Source organism: Cnephaeus nilssonii, assembly GCF_951640355.1.
Source record: "Cnephaeus nilssonii genome assembly, chromosome: 6".
NCBI lineage: Eukaryota > Metazoa > Chordata > Mammalia > Chiroptera > Vespertilionidae > Cnephaeus > Cnephaeus nilssonii.
Window position 1 is genome coordinate 74,772,677 of NC_137077.1, and position 18,273 is coordinate 74,790,949.

The 18,273-nt window shown below is 38.6% G+C and overlaps 1 protein-coding gene across 5 annotated transcripts in view; it reads right to left on the reverse strand.

Moving 5' to 3' along the window:
* PPFIA2 (PTPRF interacting protein alpha 2) overlaps window positions 1–18,273 on the reverse strand; it is a 452,551-nt gene that overhangs the window by 93,366 nt on the left and 340,912 nt on the right. For all 5 annotated transcript variants that reach the window (XM_079775027.1, XM_079775026.1, XM_079775024.1 and 2 more), the window contains 3 exons: window positions 14,227–14,448; window positions 6,545–6,691; window positions 5,404–5,538 (listed from right to left, as the gene is read on the reverse strand). In XM_079775027.1, the coding sequence (XP_079631153.1) occupies window positions 5,404–5,538; window positions 6,545–6,691; window positions 14,227–14,448 (504 nt within the window). The remainder of the gene's footprint in view (window positions 1–5,403; window positions 5,539–6,544; window positions 6,692–14,226; window positions 14,449–18,273) is intronic.

Below are 18,273 nucleotides of genomic sequence, written 5' to 3' on the forward strand. Positions count from 1 at the left end.
CTTAAAAGAAAAGTGTGACAGCAAATTTAATATTTTAATAGACAGAACTTTATGTGGAAAGATCTACACTGATATCTGGTGAACATAATGCAGTTGATGGTTATAATTGAAAAACAATGGTATGTTCAAATAAAAAGCTACCAACCTAAGGTATGGAAGGTTAGTGATGGCTGGCGATGACAGACTACTACAGAATGAATTAAAGCAACTCTGAAAGAGTCATGTAATAATTGGAATTATGAGAAACCAAACACTAGAATATATCTCGATAGATTTGTTAAAAGTTTTGTATTTTGGTTTGCTTGTTTGTTTATCATATTACTTAAAAATGGAAACAATGTATCTCAATGTTGAGGAATATGCTAAGTCAATGACTCAGATAAAATAAATTTGGAATAAAATTTATTATAAGCTCAACTCTGTAGAAATCAGAGAAAAGCTAAGCCCCAAGGTTAATTATTAGTAGTATTGTTAATTCAAGCAGGATTGAGTTTCCTCAGCAACAGCAGCAAAACGACTTGTGTTCTCTAAATACACCTTATGTCTGTATGTCCTCAGAGACAGTCTTAATTTGAACTTTTAAAAGAGTATTATTAAATTCTCAAATTATCGAAGTGACAATATAATGCTGCGAGGACAAGAAAAATTATTTGTGAACTCTCCTGAATGGCACTAGTGACTACTCCAAAACTGTTTCCGCATTGATTTGTTGCTATGGAAACAAAATAGCGCCCTAATGTATATAGGCAGCATCTTGCCTTTGTTAGCTAAAGTTTCCCCAGTGCCAAGGTTAGTTACATGTCTTAGAGGTGATTGCCAGGTTACCACAGGCGCAGACTGTTTAACACATGTGACATTGCTGATAGCTGAATTGTATTAGTATGTTATACACAGGTTACATGTAAAGTTACATCAACATGTTCATGATAATTACAACTTAAATAATTATAACCTCAAAAGTAACCTATGTCAGGACAACAAAATTCAACTCTAGACCATATTCTATTACATTTTACATATTTATTCTAAAACAGTGAAACTTACTGTATGCAAATATAGGGCTATATGTAAATATATCATTCAGTACCTGAAAAAAAATAGTCATCTATTCTTGTATTGGTTCACATGCCTATGTACTAGTGTGTATAACAAATTCCAATTTAATCTATCAAATAACATTTAACATTTAACTGGAGTGCATACACAAGTTATAGTTCAACATTTACAGTTTTTAATTTTCCTTCTGATACTCTTATTTTATAAACATGATAAATAATGAAGAAATAACAATAACCACATTTTCTCTTCAAATTCTAAGCAGAAGCAAAACAAAGCTATCATAGTCTCCAAATGTCATAAATGGTTTTATAAAAGCATTTAAAACTTAGAATTAAATCAAGAATATAGTTAGTGGGTCAAAGTGTTGTTGAAATTATATAATCTAAATACATAAAGGTATTTGTAATTTTAAAAAATATAATTTAACAGACAGTGGTATGAAAATTAATCATACCACTGATTCAAGATAGTCAAGACATAAACATTTCAATTTCCAAAACTGTATCTTCAAAAATACAAGTCTAGTAGGCCTTTCAAGGTACTTAAAGGTTCTACCTGTTTCTATCTTAAATAAGGAAAATACACCAAAACATTGTAAAAATTCACTTCAGAGAATGAATGAGAATTCTGTCATGTTTAAATATCTATGTCATTGCTGATCTTTTTACTTGCACTAAAAATGAATAAAATACCTTGTGGAATTAAGATGAATTATGTACTTACTGAAGAAATATGCATTGTAATTAAAGAAGTAAACATCATAAATAACAAGATTGGGAGCCCAAAATATTTATTAGTTAATTGTGTTTATACTCACAAAAGCCAAATTTTAAGTTTTATCCATAGTTATACTTCTGATTTTCTAAAAATCTTAAATGAGGTTTACCTCCTACACACACACACACACACACACACACACACACACACACACACACACATACACACACACAGAAAGATACCCTTATCAACCAAAGAATAGATTCGGACATCATTTCTGAACAAACACTGGGATCAACTTCAACCACTGTTGATTTATGTTCACCTTCACCTTGTAAAGACTGCAGCTTAAGCAATTATTGTAAACACCAGCATCACACAAGAACAATCTGCTATTTTTTATATTCCTTGATGAGATATAGAATTTATCTTGTGTTCACTCTTTAAGGTGGCACAGGACAATTCCAAATCAACTAAAGATTCAGGAAAAAAAAATCACATAGGCAGAAGTAGTTTTGTGAAGAATGTGGATATATTTGGAAATGAAGAAAAAATGACAGTTATAGAGAGAAGAACCAAAGAGAAGGAAAAAAAATAGGCAGCTAATAATAAAAGTAGAAAAATATATAGGCCAAATAAAATGTCTGTGGGTTGTTAAGAATACCATTCAAAATATAGGAGAGAGGAGCCTAGGTTTAAAACAGGCAAAATATTTTATTTTTGTGAATAGTCAAAAATATTAAGAACTAGAAAAAGACTATGATGATCAGTAATAGTGAGATAATAAAAACAAATTGCAATTCAAAAAAATAAATAAATAAAGCAAATTCTAGAGACATTCCCTAATGGCCTTGAGAACAGAGGGCAAGAAAAAGTATGATTGTTGTGGCCGTAAAACTTGGGGGAACATATGAAAGAATGATCTTCAAATATTATGAAAGTGTTACAGAGGGAGTGTTTTGATGATAAAAATCTCAGCACTAGAGGAGCATGTATGATGAATTAAATGTAGCAATCATCTGAAAATGGTATATCTGAAATGTTGTTGATATAGAGTCAGCCAGAAGAGAAATCAGTAAGAAGGAGCAACAGAGTAAATTATAGCATTTTAAACACTTTTTAAGAAGAATAAAATTCTACTGTAAAAAAGAAGAAATCAAAAGGGTCCAGATGAAATGAAATTTCAGCAATATATTATGAGGTAGGAGTAAACTGAGAACATTATTTGGGTACACAAGTGAATATATGTATCAAAATAAGAGCCCAAGAGAATAAAATGAAAGGCAAAAAAGTGAGACACATATTTCAAGTTAAAAACTATTCTAAATTAAGAATTCTCATGAATATTCAATTTAAAGTTTCATATGTAAAGTATTGCCTTTTAAATTATGTTTTATTTTCAGTCTATCAGTGGTAAATTTGGGGCAATTTTATGTTGAATTTTAAATTGTGTTTGATTGGAAGAGATTCCAAACTTTCTTGTATTTTATGCAGGATAATATTGGTGATTATTTTACACTAAAATTTTACAAAAGTTATTTTTTATTATTTAGCCACTTAATTGCCACTAACATAATTCAATTCAATAAAATAATTCTTTATAAAAGTTTTTTGGGTTCTTCAGATAAAAAGACTAATTGTACATCTCTCAATCCATAATATAGTAATTGAAAATATCTTCACAAGTAAAAATAGAATGCTACTAATATATTTGCACATTTTGATATAATTTAGAAAAGATATTTAAATTAAATGATAAACTTATCTTTATATTAGAAATCACACATTTCTGGAATTGTCAGAGGAATTTATGGCATGGTACACGACTATGGAAGGATCCGGATTGGAACATAACCCTAATCACCTAATGTTTAATTCAGCTATTTCCTCCAATACTCTATAGATAACCAACTATTCCAATATTTTCTAACCCTGCAATACATTGCCAAATGTTTGCCTTTTTTCTACCCAATTTAATTAATAGGTATCAGTTTACTGTTCCTCTTTAATTATTTACTTTTGCAGGAAATCAAATATGTGTGCTTACTCTTATATTGCCACATCAATTGCTTTGAATAATCCCTAATGACAGAATTTGTAACTTGTAGTTTACCCACTTACTTGCAGTGGAGGAGACAACTTAGCACACAGTAATGATTGTGCAAACCTCTAAAATATGTGTATATTTTCAATTGATGTTAACAGTCAAACATGCTTTTAGTAAAAAATATGGACTTTTATTTTAGTGATATGCGTATATACTTTGAAGCAATGCCATTTCCGTTTGACAGTGAAAGGTAAGTAGATTTTTTAAATGTTATAATGGTTGCAGAATTCTAAAATATGCAGATAATTGCAGAATCTAATGGCTATAACATAGTAGATAATATGAACATTCTTCAGAATACTATGGATTTTATTTTATTTTACTTTTTAATATTTATCTTTTATTTTTATTTTTTAAATTAAATTTATTGGGGTGACATTGGTCGACATGATCATATAGGTCCCAGGTATGAGTTTCTATGTTACAAGACCTAGATATTGCACCATGTGCCCACCACCCAAAGTCAAATCTTCTCTCCCCCCATTACCTTCCCTCTGGCAAATCACAACTACAATGAGATACCACCTCACACCTGTTAGAGTGGCCATTATCAATAAGACAAGCAATAACAAGTGTTAGAGAAGTTGTGGAAAAAAGGGAACCCTCATTCACTGCTGGTGAGAATTTAGAATGGTACAATTACTATGAAAAGTATTATGACAATTCCTCAAAAAATTAAGAATAGAGCTACCATACAACCCAGCAATCCCTCTCCTGGGGATATACCTGAAAAACTTGAAAATATGTATTTGCAAAGATATATGCACCCCTATGTTCATTGAAGCATTATTCACTGGATAAAGAAGATGTGGTACATATACACAATGGGATACTATTCAGCTATATGAAAGGATAAAATACTGCCATTTGCAACAACATGAATGGAACTTGAGAATATTATGCTAAGTGAAATAAGTCAGTAAAAAAAACAAAGAACCATATCATTTCATGCAAATGTGAGATATAATACTATGGATTTTAATTGGTTCAGAAGAAATTGTATCCACTAAAACCACTTTCTGACTGTTTAATGGCTGGAGACCTTAGACTGCTATAAATCTAACTTCCAACTTCTAAACATTTTTTCTTACTATAATCAGAAATGAATCAACTGCTCAGATATTTCTTATATTTATTGTACCAATTTATGTTCAGCATACTAAAATATGTATACACATATTAAATATCATGTATATACATAAGTATCATCATTATGTATTTATATTGTGATTATTCTGATGTGCAAATATTGCCATGGGAAATTAATGTAAGGACATAAAATTTTATTTTTGTTAATGTTTAAGTAGGCAAGGGAATCATCAGTCATATATTAATCATTCATGTCAGTATAAATAAGATATACATAGTATAAAAAATTCACCTAAATATGAAACCAATGTAATAAATATTAGATGACCTTAATCTTCATAAAGACTAAAGAAAATCTTTACAGATTCCATTTTGATTACTAGTCATTTCTATGAGCACACCTAAGTTGACCAAGTGTTATATTGCAGTACCTTTGTCAGGGCTGCAATTCTCTGAGCCAGTTCAGCCTCTACTTCAGGTAAGGTCTCAGCTTTTCTCATAGTCTGCTGCAGCTTCTGCTCAGCGAGCTCAAGTCGTTCTTGTAACTGTCTGTTCTTCTCTTCCATCTGAAACAGGGGTGGGAAAGAGACACTTAAAGGGTCACAGTTAGTATAGCAGACCCCATTCACTAGGGGGTTGGACTTCAGCCATTATCCTAGATTTAAAATCAGCTGCCACATTTACCGTGCAAAAAAGATCATTGCCCTCGTGTTTTTTATATATTACTTATCCACATTCCTTAATAAAATTTAGCACATTAAAAAATTGAGGAAAGCTCTTACCAATGGCAGCAAAAAGAAAAGAAGTTAACAGTGAATATATACTTGGACAAATGGAATACAAATCAGTACTTACACTTCTGATGTACCATATTAGCATAATATTGAAAATCAGATAATTAGCTGGAGAGGGAGAAGTAATGTACTATAATGGTTAGGCTCAAAAGATGGGATTGGCAAACATTTTTCTGTGAAGGGCCAGGTAGTAAATATTTTAGGTTTTGTGTATCATATAGTTTCTGTTCTAACATTTTGATTCTACTGTTGTAGCACAAAAGCAGTCATAGACAATGATTAAATAATGTGTATGACTATGTTTCAATAAAACTTTATTTACAAAGCAGAACTGTAGTTTTGTCACAGAGGATATAGTTTGCCCACTCCTGCTCTGGAGTGGAGTAGACTTTAGTTTCCATTACAGACTCTGGCAACTACCAGATGTGTGACCTTGAGAAAATGTTCATGTCTCTGAACCTTACTGTCGGCAGTATAATAACTGTGCTTACTTCACAGGTGGTGGTTAGATTTAAGTGAGGTAATACATGTCAACTACTTAGCACAGTTTCTGGTTCATGTTTAGATCCAAAGTAAATTTTCGTCATTATTTTTATTATTAACAGCAATTTCTAAATTACCTACTGAAAACCACATGTTTGGTTCACACCATTCTAAATTTTAGAGAATGATTGATTATGAAGAAATAATTGTTGCATATTTAATTCACTCAACATTTTGTGAGAATGGTGAGAACACACACATGGACCAGAACAAAAACAACACAGAGATACTGAACCTGCCGGAGGATGGCCTCTTTATTTGCTAACTCATTTTCTAGTTTATCATTCATATCATGTATGGAGGTAGATTCTCTCTGAGCACTGAGGTAACGCTTCTCAAGGGTTGTGATCCTTTCTTCCATATCTTCCTTCTGTGCCATGGCCTACAATTAAAATAAAAAAAAAATTCAAATCAGATTCTCAGATAGTTTAACTTATTGTCTTTGTTATTTAAATAAAAGACTAAGCCATGGAAACCATTGCTTTATTGAAGTAAATATTAATTTATTTCATTTCTCAAGAGGAATGTAAGATTTCATGTGAGTTTTCCCAAATTATCTGTCTGAATTCTTCTTACATCTTGGGTTAACCGAAAGTTTTCTTTCTCTGAGAATGCAATGGCGTACATATATCTACCATGAAACTCATGTTGTCCTTAGTCACCCTGCCTACCCACAAATCAACTCTTCTTATATTATTTGGCTATGGAATGACACCAATCTCCCTAGGATTTTAGGATCATTCTTGAAAATTTCTTCACACTCTCACTTTAATTAATTAATTGGTTAATTAATTAATTGAATGTGTCTTTGTTGAAAGTATTACAGATGTCTCACTTTTTGCTACCTGTTGACTCCCTCTACCCCACTCCCACCCAGCCCACTCCCCAAACCTTCACCATAGTCTATGCATATATGCATATACATTCTTTGGTTAATCTCTTCCCACCATCCTCCCCTCACCCTTTCCCTCTGAGATTTGTCAGTGTGTTACATGCTCCAGTGTCTCTGGATCTATTCTGTTCATCAGGTTTTTTGTTCATTAGATTCCACATATAAGTGAGATCATATGATATTTATCTTTCTCTGATTGGCTTATTCCACTTAGCATAATATTCTTACTTTAATAGTCTAACCCAATGGTCGGCAAACTGCGGCTTGCGAGCCGCGGTTTTCCGCTCTGTTGACTAATGAGTTTGCTGACCACTGGCCTAACCTACCATCTTGCTATTGGTCTTTTTTTCTTGCTTACTGATTCTCCACCCTACTGACCAAGAGACATTTCTAAATGCCAATCTGATCATATTGTACTCCATCTTTAATGTAAAATCTGAGCTACAAAGTCTAGAAAAGAAGTAGCTTTATGACCTGACACTTCTCTAGCTCTATGTATTGGAATGAATCATGTTCCTCTTATTAGCCCTCCTAAATTCATATCCATCCACAAGGACCTGTGAATTTGACATTATTTGTAAATAAGGTTTTGCAGAAGTAATCAAGTTAAGATGAAGTCATACAGCATTAGTGTGGGCCTTAAATCCAATACTTGTGTTCTAATGAGAAGAGGGAGCTCTGGGGACACAGACATACAGAGAAAAAGGCAGTATTCAGAAGGAGGCAGAGGTTGTAGTTACACTGTTACCAGCTAAGAACACCAAGGAATCTCAGCAACCACCAGAGGCTAGAAGTGGCAAATCAAGATTCTTCTCTAGATAGAGCCTTCAGAGGTAACATGGCCCTACTGATACTGAACTTATAGCCTCCAAAACGGTGAGAGAATGAATTACTGTTGTTTTAAGCCACCCAGTTTATGGTAATTGTTATCACAGCCTCAGGAAACTAATAGACTCTGTGATTTCATTTCCACCTGGGATTCATTTTTGTTGACTTCTCTGTCTAGCTCAGTTCTGCTGACCTTCAAGGCCCAATTAAAGAATGCTTGTTTAATTATGTGAATATTAAATGCAAATGCATAAAATCCAAGTAATCCATCAATTTGGCAAAAACATATCCAGATTATATTTTTTTAACATTAGGTACACAACCCTAGATTTTAGCCATCCCAAACAACAGTTACTATTTATAAAATTTTTATTTTAAATTTTGACTATTTTTATGTAGTTTTAATCCAGTGATGGCAGGGTATCCCTTCAGAGCACATACAATTGTTATTATTGAATCCTGTTAATTTCATTTTCATTCAGAACTCTGGGATATCTTGCTAACGTTTTAGCTCAAAGAGAAAATTCTGAAACTAGTGTGCACCTATAAAATTTGCACTAAATTTAATGGCAATAAATTCAGTAAAAGGCATAGGTATGTTTCTTCAGAACACGGATCCTAGAGTAGTACATACTTGCTGCAAATCCTAGTTTTTGATACATATTACCTTTGTTATCAGGTAAATATTGCAATGTTGCTTAACCTCCCTTTTTTTGGGGGGCGGGTGGAATATTGGCACTTACTATATAACGTTGTTGTAGTATGTTTGCTGTGATGTTGAAATACTTTGTATGATGTCTCATGAAGAAAACACACTCAATAAATAATCCATAACTTTTATTATTAATTGGTATTATGCCTACAATTAACTGATATGGTTGTGCCATACATTAAATGCAGGAATCATTGTATGTGACTTTGGTTTTACATTTTGGGTCAGTGATTCATGTGGGAGATTCCATTTTTAACTGTAGGCTGTGTTGACAAAAATAAATTTTGAATTTACAAGTTCAAGAAATATCTTTTCTCTGTGTGTCACTGGGAATTTCTAAAAGAGAAAGCTTTTCCTCATCCCTGAAAACACTATCTAAAAAAGGAGAAAAACAGATGAAAGATTCAATTTATCTCTTGACCTGAAGTTTATTTATAAACTGAAGTTTATTATATCAAATAAAAATAACTCCATAAATCTAGCAAAGTGAAGAATACAATTTCATATTTTAGATAATAGAAAAGACAAAATTTATTTAATCACTTAGCAACCTTTTGAAGAGCTTTTATAGGAAGTTGGAAAGGTAAGCTGATTTTATTTGTAAAATAAAATATAATTTAAAGACTTCACAAAAAATTATAACTCTTTGCATATCAACATATTTAATGTGATATTATATTCAATGCCTGATTAGTAGTTTTCTGATTAAAAAGTGGAGAGCTAAGCTTCTGTTATGAGATTGTTTATGTTTACTTTTTTTTCCTGTTTTTTACTTTTGAAAACTAAGGCTTTAACAGATAACTCCCCTACTCTTTCGCAAATTAGTAGACTTCTTGATTTGTTCTGACCATTGTATTTTCAAACATTGCAGGAAAAATAGGTTTTAGCTGAACTTTCAGATTGTGCTTTTGGATCAAACACCTGAATATAACCAATAGTAGCTGCTCTTAAAAACATTTTCCCAACTCTAAGGATGAAGCAGTCTGTGTTTTCCAAATGTATGCTATGCCTAGACTTGATCCAGTCCCCCTACTCTAGTAGGTCACAATCAATTTGTCAAACAACTAAAACTAAACTTCAAATCAAAATAAATTTAGATAGACTTATTTCGTGACAAAGAATTACAAAATTATATTTGAAAGCAATAATGAAGCATACTAAAATAATTCATTTCAGATATATTTGATTGTTCTCACATGCAAAGCAAAATACACTTCAGCTTTAATTATATGGTTAGTTTTTCTTATTAAAATTTTTTTTCTTAATTTGATAACTATTTATTGTTTATTGAATACTGGAGGCCCAGTGGACAAAATTTGTGCATGGGGTGGGCGGCGGGGGGTGTCCCCTCCGCTCAGCCTGAACCCTCTCACAATCCGGGACCACTGGTTTCTAACTGCTCATCTGCCTGCCTGCCTGATCGCCCCTAACTGCCCCCCCGTGAGCCTGATCATCCCTAACCACCTCTGCCTGTCATCCTAATCGTCCCTAACTGCCCCCCCCCACCAGCCTGGTCACCCCCAACTGCCCCCTGCTGCTGGCCTGATTGCCCCCAGCTGCCCCCACCCACTGGCTGGTCACCCCTCATGGCCCCCATGCTGGCCTGGTTGCTCCCAACTGCGCCCTGTTGGCCTGGTTGCATCTCACTGGTCCCCCTGCTGGCCTGGTTGCTGCCAACTGCGCCCCTGCCGGCCTGGTCGCCCCATGCAGCCTGCTGTTCAGTCGTTTGGTCATCCCTCACTAACACTCCTGCCGGCCTGGTCTACCAACAAAGCCTGCTATTCATTCGTTTGGTCACCCCTCACTGGCTCCCCTGCCAGCCTGGTTGCTGCCAACTGCCCACCTGCTGGCCTGTCACCCCACACAGCCTGATGTTCGGTCATTTGGTCATCCCTCACTAACCCCCCTGCCGGCCTTGTCACCCCACACAGCCTGTTGTTTGGCCATTACTGTGAGGGTGTACTGACCAGTTTGCATATTACCCTTTTATTAGTATAGATGTAAATCATACTGTGCTAGCAGAGGTAGCAAGATAAATTACCTTAATTTTTTTTCTACTAAAATATTTGCAATCTAGTAGATTTTGTGTGACCACAGTCCAAGAATGCATTATTATTCAGGAAAATAAAAGCTAAGTCTGGGGCTATGAGTGTGAGTAAATGATACCTTTTTTAAGTATGTGCTTTGTATATCTTCATGCTTATTGGGAAAAATAATCAAAAGATTGATCATTTAGGGGGCCGTTATATTGTAGCTGCATTTTTAGGACAGTTTCTACCACTGAAGTAATGCCTGCATCTCACTGATTCTGAAAGCTAATGAAAGTGTAAGAACCACAGGTTTTGAAGTCAGGCTTGTCCTATGTCTTCCTGGTACTGGGGCCTGAGGGAGTGGGGAGGTCAGTGCATAGGCCTTGGACAAGTCACTTCATCTCACTAAAACCTTATTATTCACCTGAGAAAAGTGGGGTAATGACAAGTACCTTCTCTATTGTGTAGATATAATGCACCTAGATGAGTTTTCCTGGTTGGTCCTCAAGTTCATAGCAGCAAACCAGGAGCCTATGGCCTATGACATGAATCTGAAAATATTTTATTTGACCTTCACAGTGTCTTTAACACACACACACACACACACACACACACACACACACGTGATGCATGCGGGCAGAGTGTAGGCTCCTTGTCCAGGTTTCATTAACTCTATCACTTTCTACTATCCGGCACCTGGCCCTTCATACATTTATACTGCCTGCCTGGCTCTGAAAGCATTAGTGTTTGCAACTTCCCTTCAAAGGAGAAAAAGGGCAGACATTCCTTTCTTATGAAACTCTTCTAAAGTACAACTACATAAAAATTGTAGAGCTGATAAGAATAGTTATATTTTAAAATAATTCATCTGAAGGCAGAACAGCTTACACATTAATAGAAGGGATTCCCAATAAAAGAACACCTGGCACCAGATGATTGAAAAATTTTTTTGTCACCTACATTCAAAGACTATTAGAATCAAGGAACTATTTTTACATCAGCAGTAAGAAAGGGAGAGCTGGTGATGCTGGGGTCAACCTGTGACACTGGATTAAATAAGTGTGAATAAAATAGATGAGTGTTAAATGAAAGGAAAACAGCTAAAGCTCTAGGACTAAGAAAATAAAAAAATACAGAATTTGCCTCAAGAAATTGTCTTGTTAGTTTATTGGCCAGAAATCTCAGTATTCCTTAACAGTGATATTAAATTCATTTACTTTATAAATTCTCTGAGTTTGGGTTGTGAGGAGGAGTTGATAAGAGACATATCTATAGACTGTTAATTAATATAAGGGTATAGAGAGCTCAGTATCTTTATTAGTGCAGTGTTAGAGCAACCTACCACTTCCTGGGTCATGTATCTTTTTCTGAGAGAGTAGACATTGTTTTAGGACTTTATTCTAATCTTATCCATGCCTTTTGATGTTGACATCAAGCACTTATAAATATTTATTGTCTCAATAAAGGTGTCTGAGTGTCTATCATATGCTCAATAGTTATGTAAGTGATTCAAATGGAGCAGTAAAACAAAACAAGACAAAACAAAAAATTACATCCCTTATAAATTTTTATGTCTCGTTGAAAGGCATATGATAAACAAGTAAATCAGTAAAATATGAATTGTTTCAGGTGCAGTAATGCTGTTAGACTAAAAATGAGAGAAGAGGGAGGGTGTGTATGTGTAAATAGCATGGATAGGGAACACTTCACTGAGAAAACATTTGAGCAAAAGGCAGAGGGAAAAGAAAACATAAAAGAATAGGCCTGGCTTGTTTAAGAGGCTCCCTTAACTGAACAGATGGGGATAAAATGGAAGATTAGAAGATGAGTTCTAAGAGGTCAGATAGTACATAGCTTGCAGGTACTGCAAGTACTTTGATTGCAATGTAAACAGGAGAGGTATCAAGGACAACTCCAAGGATTTTAGCCTGAGCAACAATAACAGGGTTGCCACAGGTTCAGATGTGTAGGACTTCGAGTAAGCCTGGCTTCCTAGGGGAATAGCAGGAAAACAATATTGAGAAATCTAATTTTGAGAGACCCATTGGAAATTTAGACACAGGCATCAGGAAATCAGGAGAGAAGGATAAACTGGAGATATAAATTGGGAGTCATAAGTCACTAGCTGGTTTTTGGAACCATGAGACTGCATGAACTTACTCAGGGAGTAAAGGTAGATTGAGAAAGGATAGCTCTCCATGACTGGGCAGGAAGCTGAGCCAGTAAAGGCGGCTGAAATGGGAGTAGTAAGCAGGCTGGAGGAAAATCAGGCGAGTGCAGCATGCTATTAGCCAAGTGAAAAAGTGCTCCAGGGAGTGAGAACTGGATCAAGTGCTTCAGAGAACTGAGAAGTGGTCCCTAAATTCAGCAACAGGGAGGTCAAGGACAATGTGAGTAAGAACAGTTTGGATAGGATAGTGAAGGCAAAAGTATGAATAAAATAAAGTGAAAATAAAATGGGAAGAAAAAAGCTGGCTACACAGAGTAGGTTAAACTTCAATAAAAATAATTAAATATACATTGAGTGGCCAGATTATTATGATCTCTGAGGCCCAGTGCATGAATTCGTGCATGGGTGGGGTCCGGCCAGCCTGGCCAGGGGGAGGGAACATGGGCGGTTGGCCGGCCTGCCTGCTGGTCAAACTACTGGTTGAGGGGACAATTTGTATATTAGCATTTTATTATATAGGATATACACTGAGTGGCCAGATTATTATGCATTCAGAGATCATAATAATCATACACTCAGTGTATACAAAAGATATAAAATGTATAAAATATATTATTTAAATGAATATGTAAAAATGGAAACAGTAAGTCACAAAATAAAATTTTCATAAATATAATCTTTTTAATTGAATAGAGTGAGAAAGTGAAAAACCTCTAAACTTTTCTCCTTAGCTAGTAAGATGATTTGAAAATGTTACAAATAAACAATCTCATTGTGTCTTTTGTAGTAACTTTCCAGTACTCTTTTTTAAAGAGTAGATAATATGATGTTAAGTCTAGCGAGAACTGAATGTATAGAAAAAGGACAGTTAGCACATACAAACATACACATTCACATTCATAGACACAAATCCAAAAATGAGAGGGGAAATTTTAAAATGTCTTTGAGTAGTCCCATTTCTAAGAGCATAACAATTCACTGTACATATTCATGTCAAGGGTTGTTTAAAATGAACAACTCCACAATTTTTAAAAAATCTTTAAAAACTGTAAACAATTTTTTATTATATCTGAGACTTGATATCAAAATTTCTTTCCACACATATTTAAAGGGATGATGAAGTAAACAATATTTGCCTTATTGAACAAGTTTCATAACTAACACAATACATCCCAGATTATGGTCTTTGAGATTAAAAGAGTATTACCACAGGGGATATTATGGAAAAAGCATCTCAGAGATAGCATTCAGGAAGTAAAGACTGAAAGTGTTATTAATCACTCACCTCCCTGATGTCCCTTTGATATTTAGTATTCATTTCTTCCGTTTTAATGAGATCCTTTCTTGCTGTCTCTGCTTCTTGTTCTACCTCTCCCACTCGGGAAGAAAGTGCTGCTAACCGTTCTTTCATTTGGGCCATTTCATAGTTTTGCTTTTCAAGCAATTCCTGTAGTTCGACTATTTGACTAGTGTCATCAGTCGAGTCTATAGAACCATTGGACAAACGCTGCAGGAAAAGAAAAGACAAAGTGCTTAGGATTTTCGCATCTTCAATTTACAATTCACAAAGTTAAAGAAATGAAATGGATATGGCTTTCACACTGAGAAATAAGAACTCTAAAAGAGTTAAACTAAGTCTCTGACAAGAACTCTTAATTGACATCCTATATAATAAAGAGGTAATATGCAAATTGACCCTCACGCACATGTTGTCACAAGATGGCCGCCACCACGTCGTCACAAGATGGCCACCCGCACATCGTCACAAGATAGCTACCACAAGGTGGTTGCGCCCACGTCGTCACAAGATAGCCGCCCCCACATTATAACAAGATGGCCGGCAGTGGAGGGTAGTTGGGGGTGACCAGGCCTGCAGGGGAGGGCAGTTGGGGGTGATCGGGCTGCAGGGGAGCAATTAGGTGTTAATCATGCTGGCAGGGAGCAGTTAGGTGTCAATCAGGCTGGCAGGGGAGTGGTAAGGGGGCAATCAGGCAGCCAGGCAGGCAAGTGGTTAGGAACCAGCAGTCCCGGATTGTGAGAAGGATGTCCGACTGCTGGTTTAGGCCCAATCCCAGAGTGGAGAGGGTGCAGGTTGGGCTGAGGGACACCCCTCCAGTGCACGAATTTTGTGTACCGGGCCTCTAGTCTATATGTATATATAAAAGCTTAAGTGACTGGATGAGTGGACCACCGGACAACCGACTGGTAGCTATAATGTGCACTGACCACTAGGGGGCAAACGCTCAATGTAGGAGCTGCCCCTTGGTGGTCAGTGTGCTCCCACAGCAGGAGCGCTGTTCAGCTGACAGATGGGCACCAGCTGGCAAGTGCAGCTGCGTCAGACAATAGCCTCTCCCGTGGACACTTGCCCTGTGTGCCCAAGAAGCAACGGCAGACGTAGGGGGGCCAGGATGAGCAGAAGCGGTGCCCAGCCTGGGCCCGGGCTCCTCCCTGGCTGTCTGCCGCTTCACGCACTACTACATCCCCCAAGCAGTCCCGGATTGCAAGAGGGCACAGGCCAGGCTGAGGGACCCCACCAGTTCACAAATCCATGCACCAAGCCCCTAGTTAGAATATAAAAGTAAATCAGTGATTTTCAAACAGGTTAACAGAGGCATTGGAACTGAAAGGTATTATATATAGACTAGGGGCCCGGTGCATGAAAATTCATGCACTGGAGGGGGGTCTCTCAGCCCGGCCTGCCCCTTCTCACAGTCTGGGAGCCCCCAGGGGCAGGAGGCAACCTGGCAATCAGGGGAAGGTGATGCCCCCATCACACCTCTGTTGCTGCCACTGTCAGCAGTGCAAGCCTCAGCCAGCCCTGGTAACCTGAGCCTTGGGTGGCCCTGAGCAGCTGGGCAGCTGACATCTGAGGCTTGCCTGCGCCTCGGGCTGGACCTGGGTGGTTGGGCAGCCACCATCTGAGGCTTGCCTGCACCTCAGGTCGGCCCTGGGCGGCTGGGGAGCTGAGGGGACTAGGGGACTCTGGAGGCAGGCGTGTGGAGCGGCCAGACCTATCTGGAGGTAGGCCCGGCCCTGCTGCGCACCTGCTGCCACAGCAGGGCTGAGGGGACTGGGCACCAACATCTTATGGCTGTGGGTGCCGCCATCTTTGATGGCGTGACAGTCAATTAGCATATTCCTTCCTTATTGGCTGTGGGTGCCACCATCTTTGTGAGGGCATGATGGTCAATTAGCATATTTCCTATTTATTAGATAGGACTAGAGGCTCTGGCCTGCAGGGATTGGCTGAAACTGGCAGTCCTACATCCCCGAGGGATGTAGTAGTGAAGTGGTAGGCAGCCTGGGAGGAGTCCAAGCCTGGGCTGGGCACCGGACTGCTCCCTTTCATTCCTGCCCCGCTGTGCCTGCCACTGCCACCGCTCAATAGCACTGCTGCAGAGGCGGGAGAGGCTTGTACCGCCGCAGTTGCACTTGCCAGCCGTGAGCCCAGCATCTGGCGCCTGTCAGTCAGCTGAGTGGCGCTCCCGCTGTGGGAGTGCACTGACCACCAGGAGGCAGCTCCTGTGTTGAGCATCTTCCCCATGGTGGTCAGTGCATGTCACAGTAACCGGTCACTTAGGGTTTTATATATATAGATTACACATGGCTTCACACAAAACACTGGCACATGCTAACCATTTAATAAGTGGCAGCTATTATGGTATTAGTGGCCCGGTGCATGAAATTCGTGCACGGGGGGGGTGTCCCTTAGCCCAGCCTGCACCCTCTCCAATCTGGGACCCCTCAGGGGGTGTCCAACTGCCTGTGGGACCGGGCCTAAACCGGGAGTTGGACATCCCTCTCACAATCCAGGACCACTGACTCCTAACCACTCGCCTGCCTGCCTGCCAGATTGACCCTAATCGCTTCTGCCTGCCAGCCTGATCGCCCCCTAACTGCTCCCCTGCTGGCCTGATTGCCCCCAACTGCCCTCCCAGCCTGATCATCCCCAAGGCTTTTATTAGTATAGATATGACCCTTCACAGAAAATTTTACTAACCCTGCTTTACAATAAGGGCTTGATGATTGAATCATTGGGGCCAGATACCAAGATTTCCTTTCTTTGAATAGTGGAGGGAATAATCATCTTGTCTTTAAGTTGCCCTGAATATCAAGTGAGATAATGACTTAGAAAAGTATAAAAGTACCATATAAAGACAACTGTCTTTTTCATGTACTGAAAAGAAAATAAAGTGGTAAAATGAAAAACACTATTTTTATTCTCCCCCTTTCTTCCTTTACAGCCTTTATTTAAACTTTGAAATTTCACTCCTATTTTCATTTCTTTATATTCAATATTATTTTTATTAGTTTTGGGATTTATATTAGTTACAGAATAGTGGTTAGACAATCATATACTTTACAAAGTGTTCCCCGATATTTCCAGTACCTACCTGGCATCATACCGTCATTACAACACTATTGACTATATTTCCTATTTAAGTGACGATAGGTTGACAGGTTACTTCCAATCTTTCTTTTGTGTTGCTCACCCTTCCTTTTCTTTCTCACTTCTTCACTCATTTTCTTTATATAGTATCTCAATTGGCCCTCAAAGCTCAGTGAAGGCACTGGGACACGCTTAATCCATTTTACAGACCAGGAAACTGAGGCTAATTCCAGTTGGCTGTGGAACTGGACTCAACGCACAGGGATCCCTCACAACTGCGCTCTCCGCCTTTCCTAAGGAACAGCCGCGGGGCAAACAGAACAAACCTCCCCATGAGGCTTCCGAGCCTCGTTCTTAAGCACCTCTTCATCGTGGATGCTCCACATTCTTTCCCCTGCCCCCATCCTTTACTGCATCCCCTTCTGGGGAGCAGAGTGCAGGTGGGCCCTGCTATGGGGTGGGGAGGGGCAGGGCGGGGTGGGAACTGGGGGCCGAGCAGGTGCAAAGCTTGCTTTTGGGCCAAGGCAGGAGCAGGAGTCATGGCCTCTCAAGTGCGCAGGCCTCGTCGAGGCCTGGTTAGCGCTGGGAGCTTCACCGAACCATCGCAGTGGGGTGCCCAGCAGTGCGGCCCCCCTCCACTGAGGTGGCGCCACCCCGCAACTCCCGCCTCAGGGCTGCAGGTCTGCGCCCCTCCACCAGGGCGTCCTACGATGCCAGCATTTCCTGCTGGGCCGACCTATGTCTTGGGGCCACTGCAGAATCTCATTCTCTGCAGGTGAGGGAGATCCCCGCCCACCGGCCCCCTGCCCCAGCCCGAGCCCCTATGGTGCACCCCACCTTGGCACCGCTCTGCGCCTCTTAGGCCACCTGCCTCCTGGCTGGCCGCTTCACCGAAGCTGCGGCGCTCACCTGGGAGCCACCTTTCTGTGTGCCTGCGGA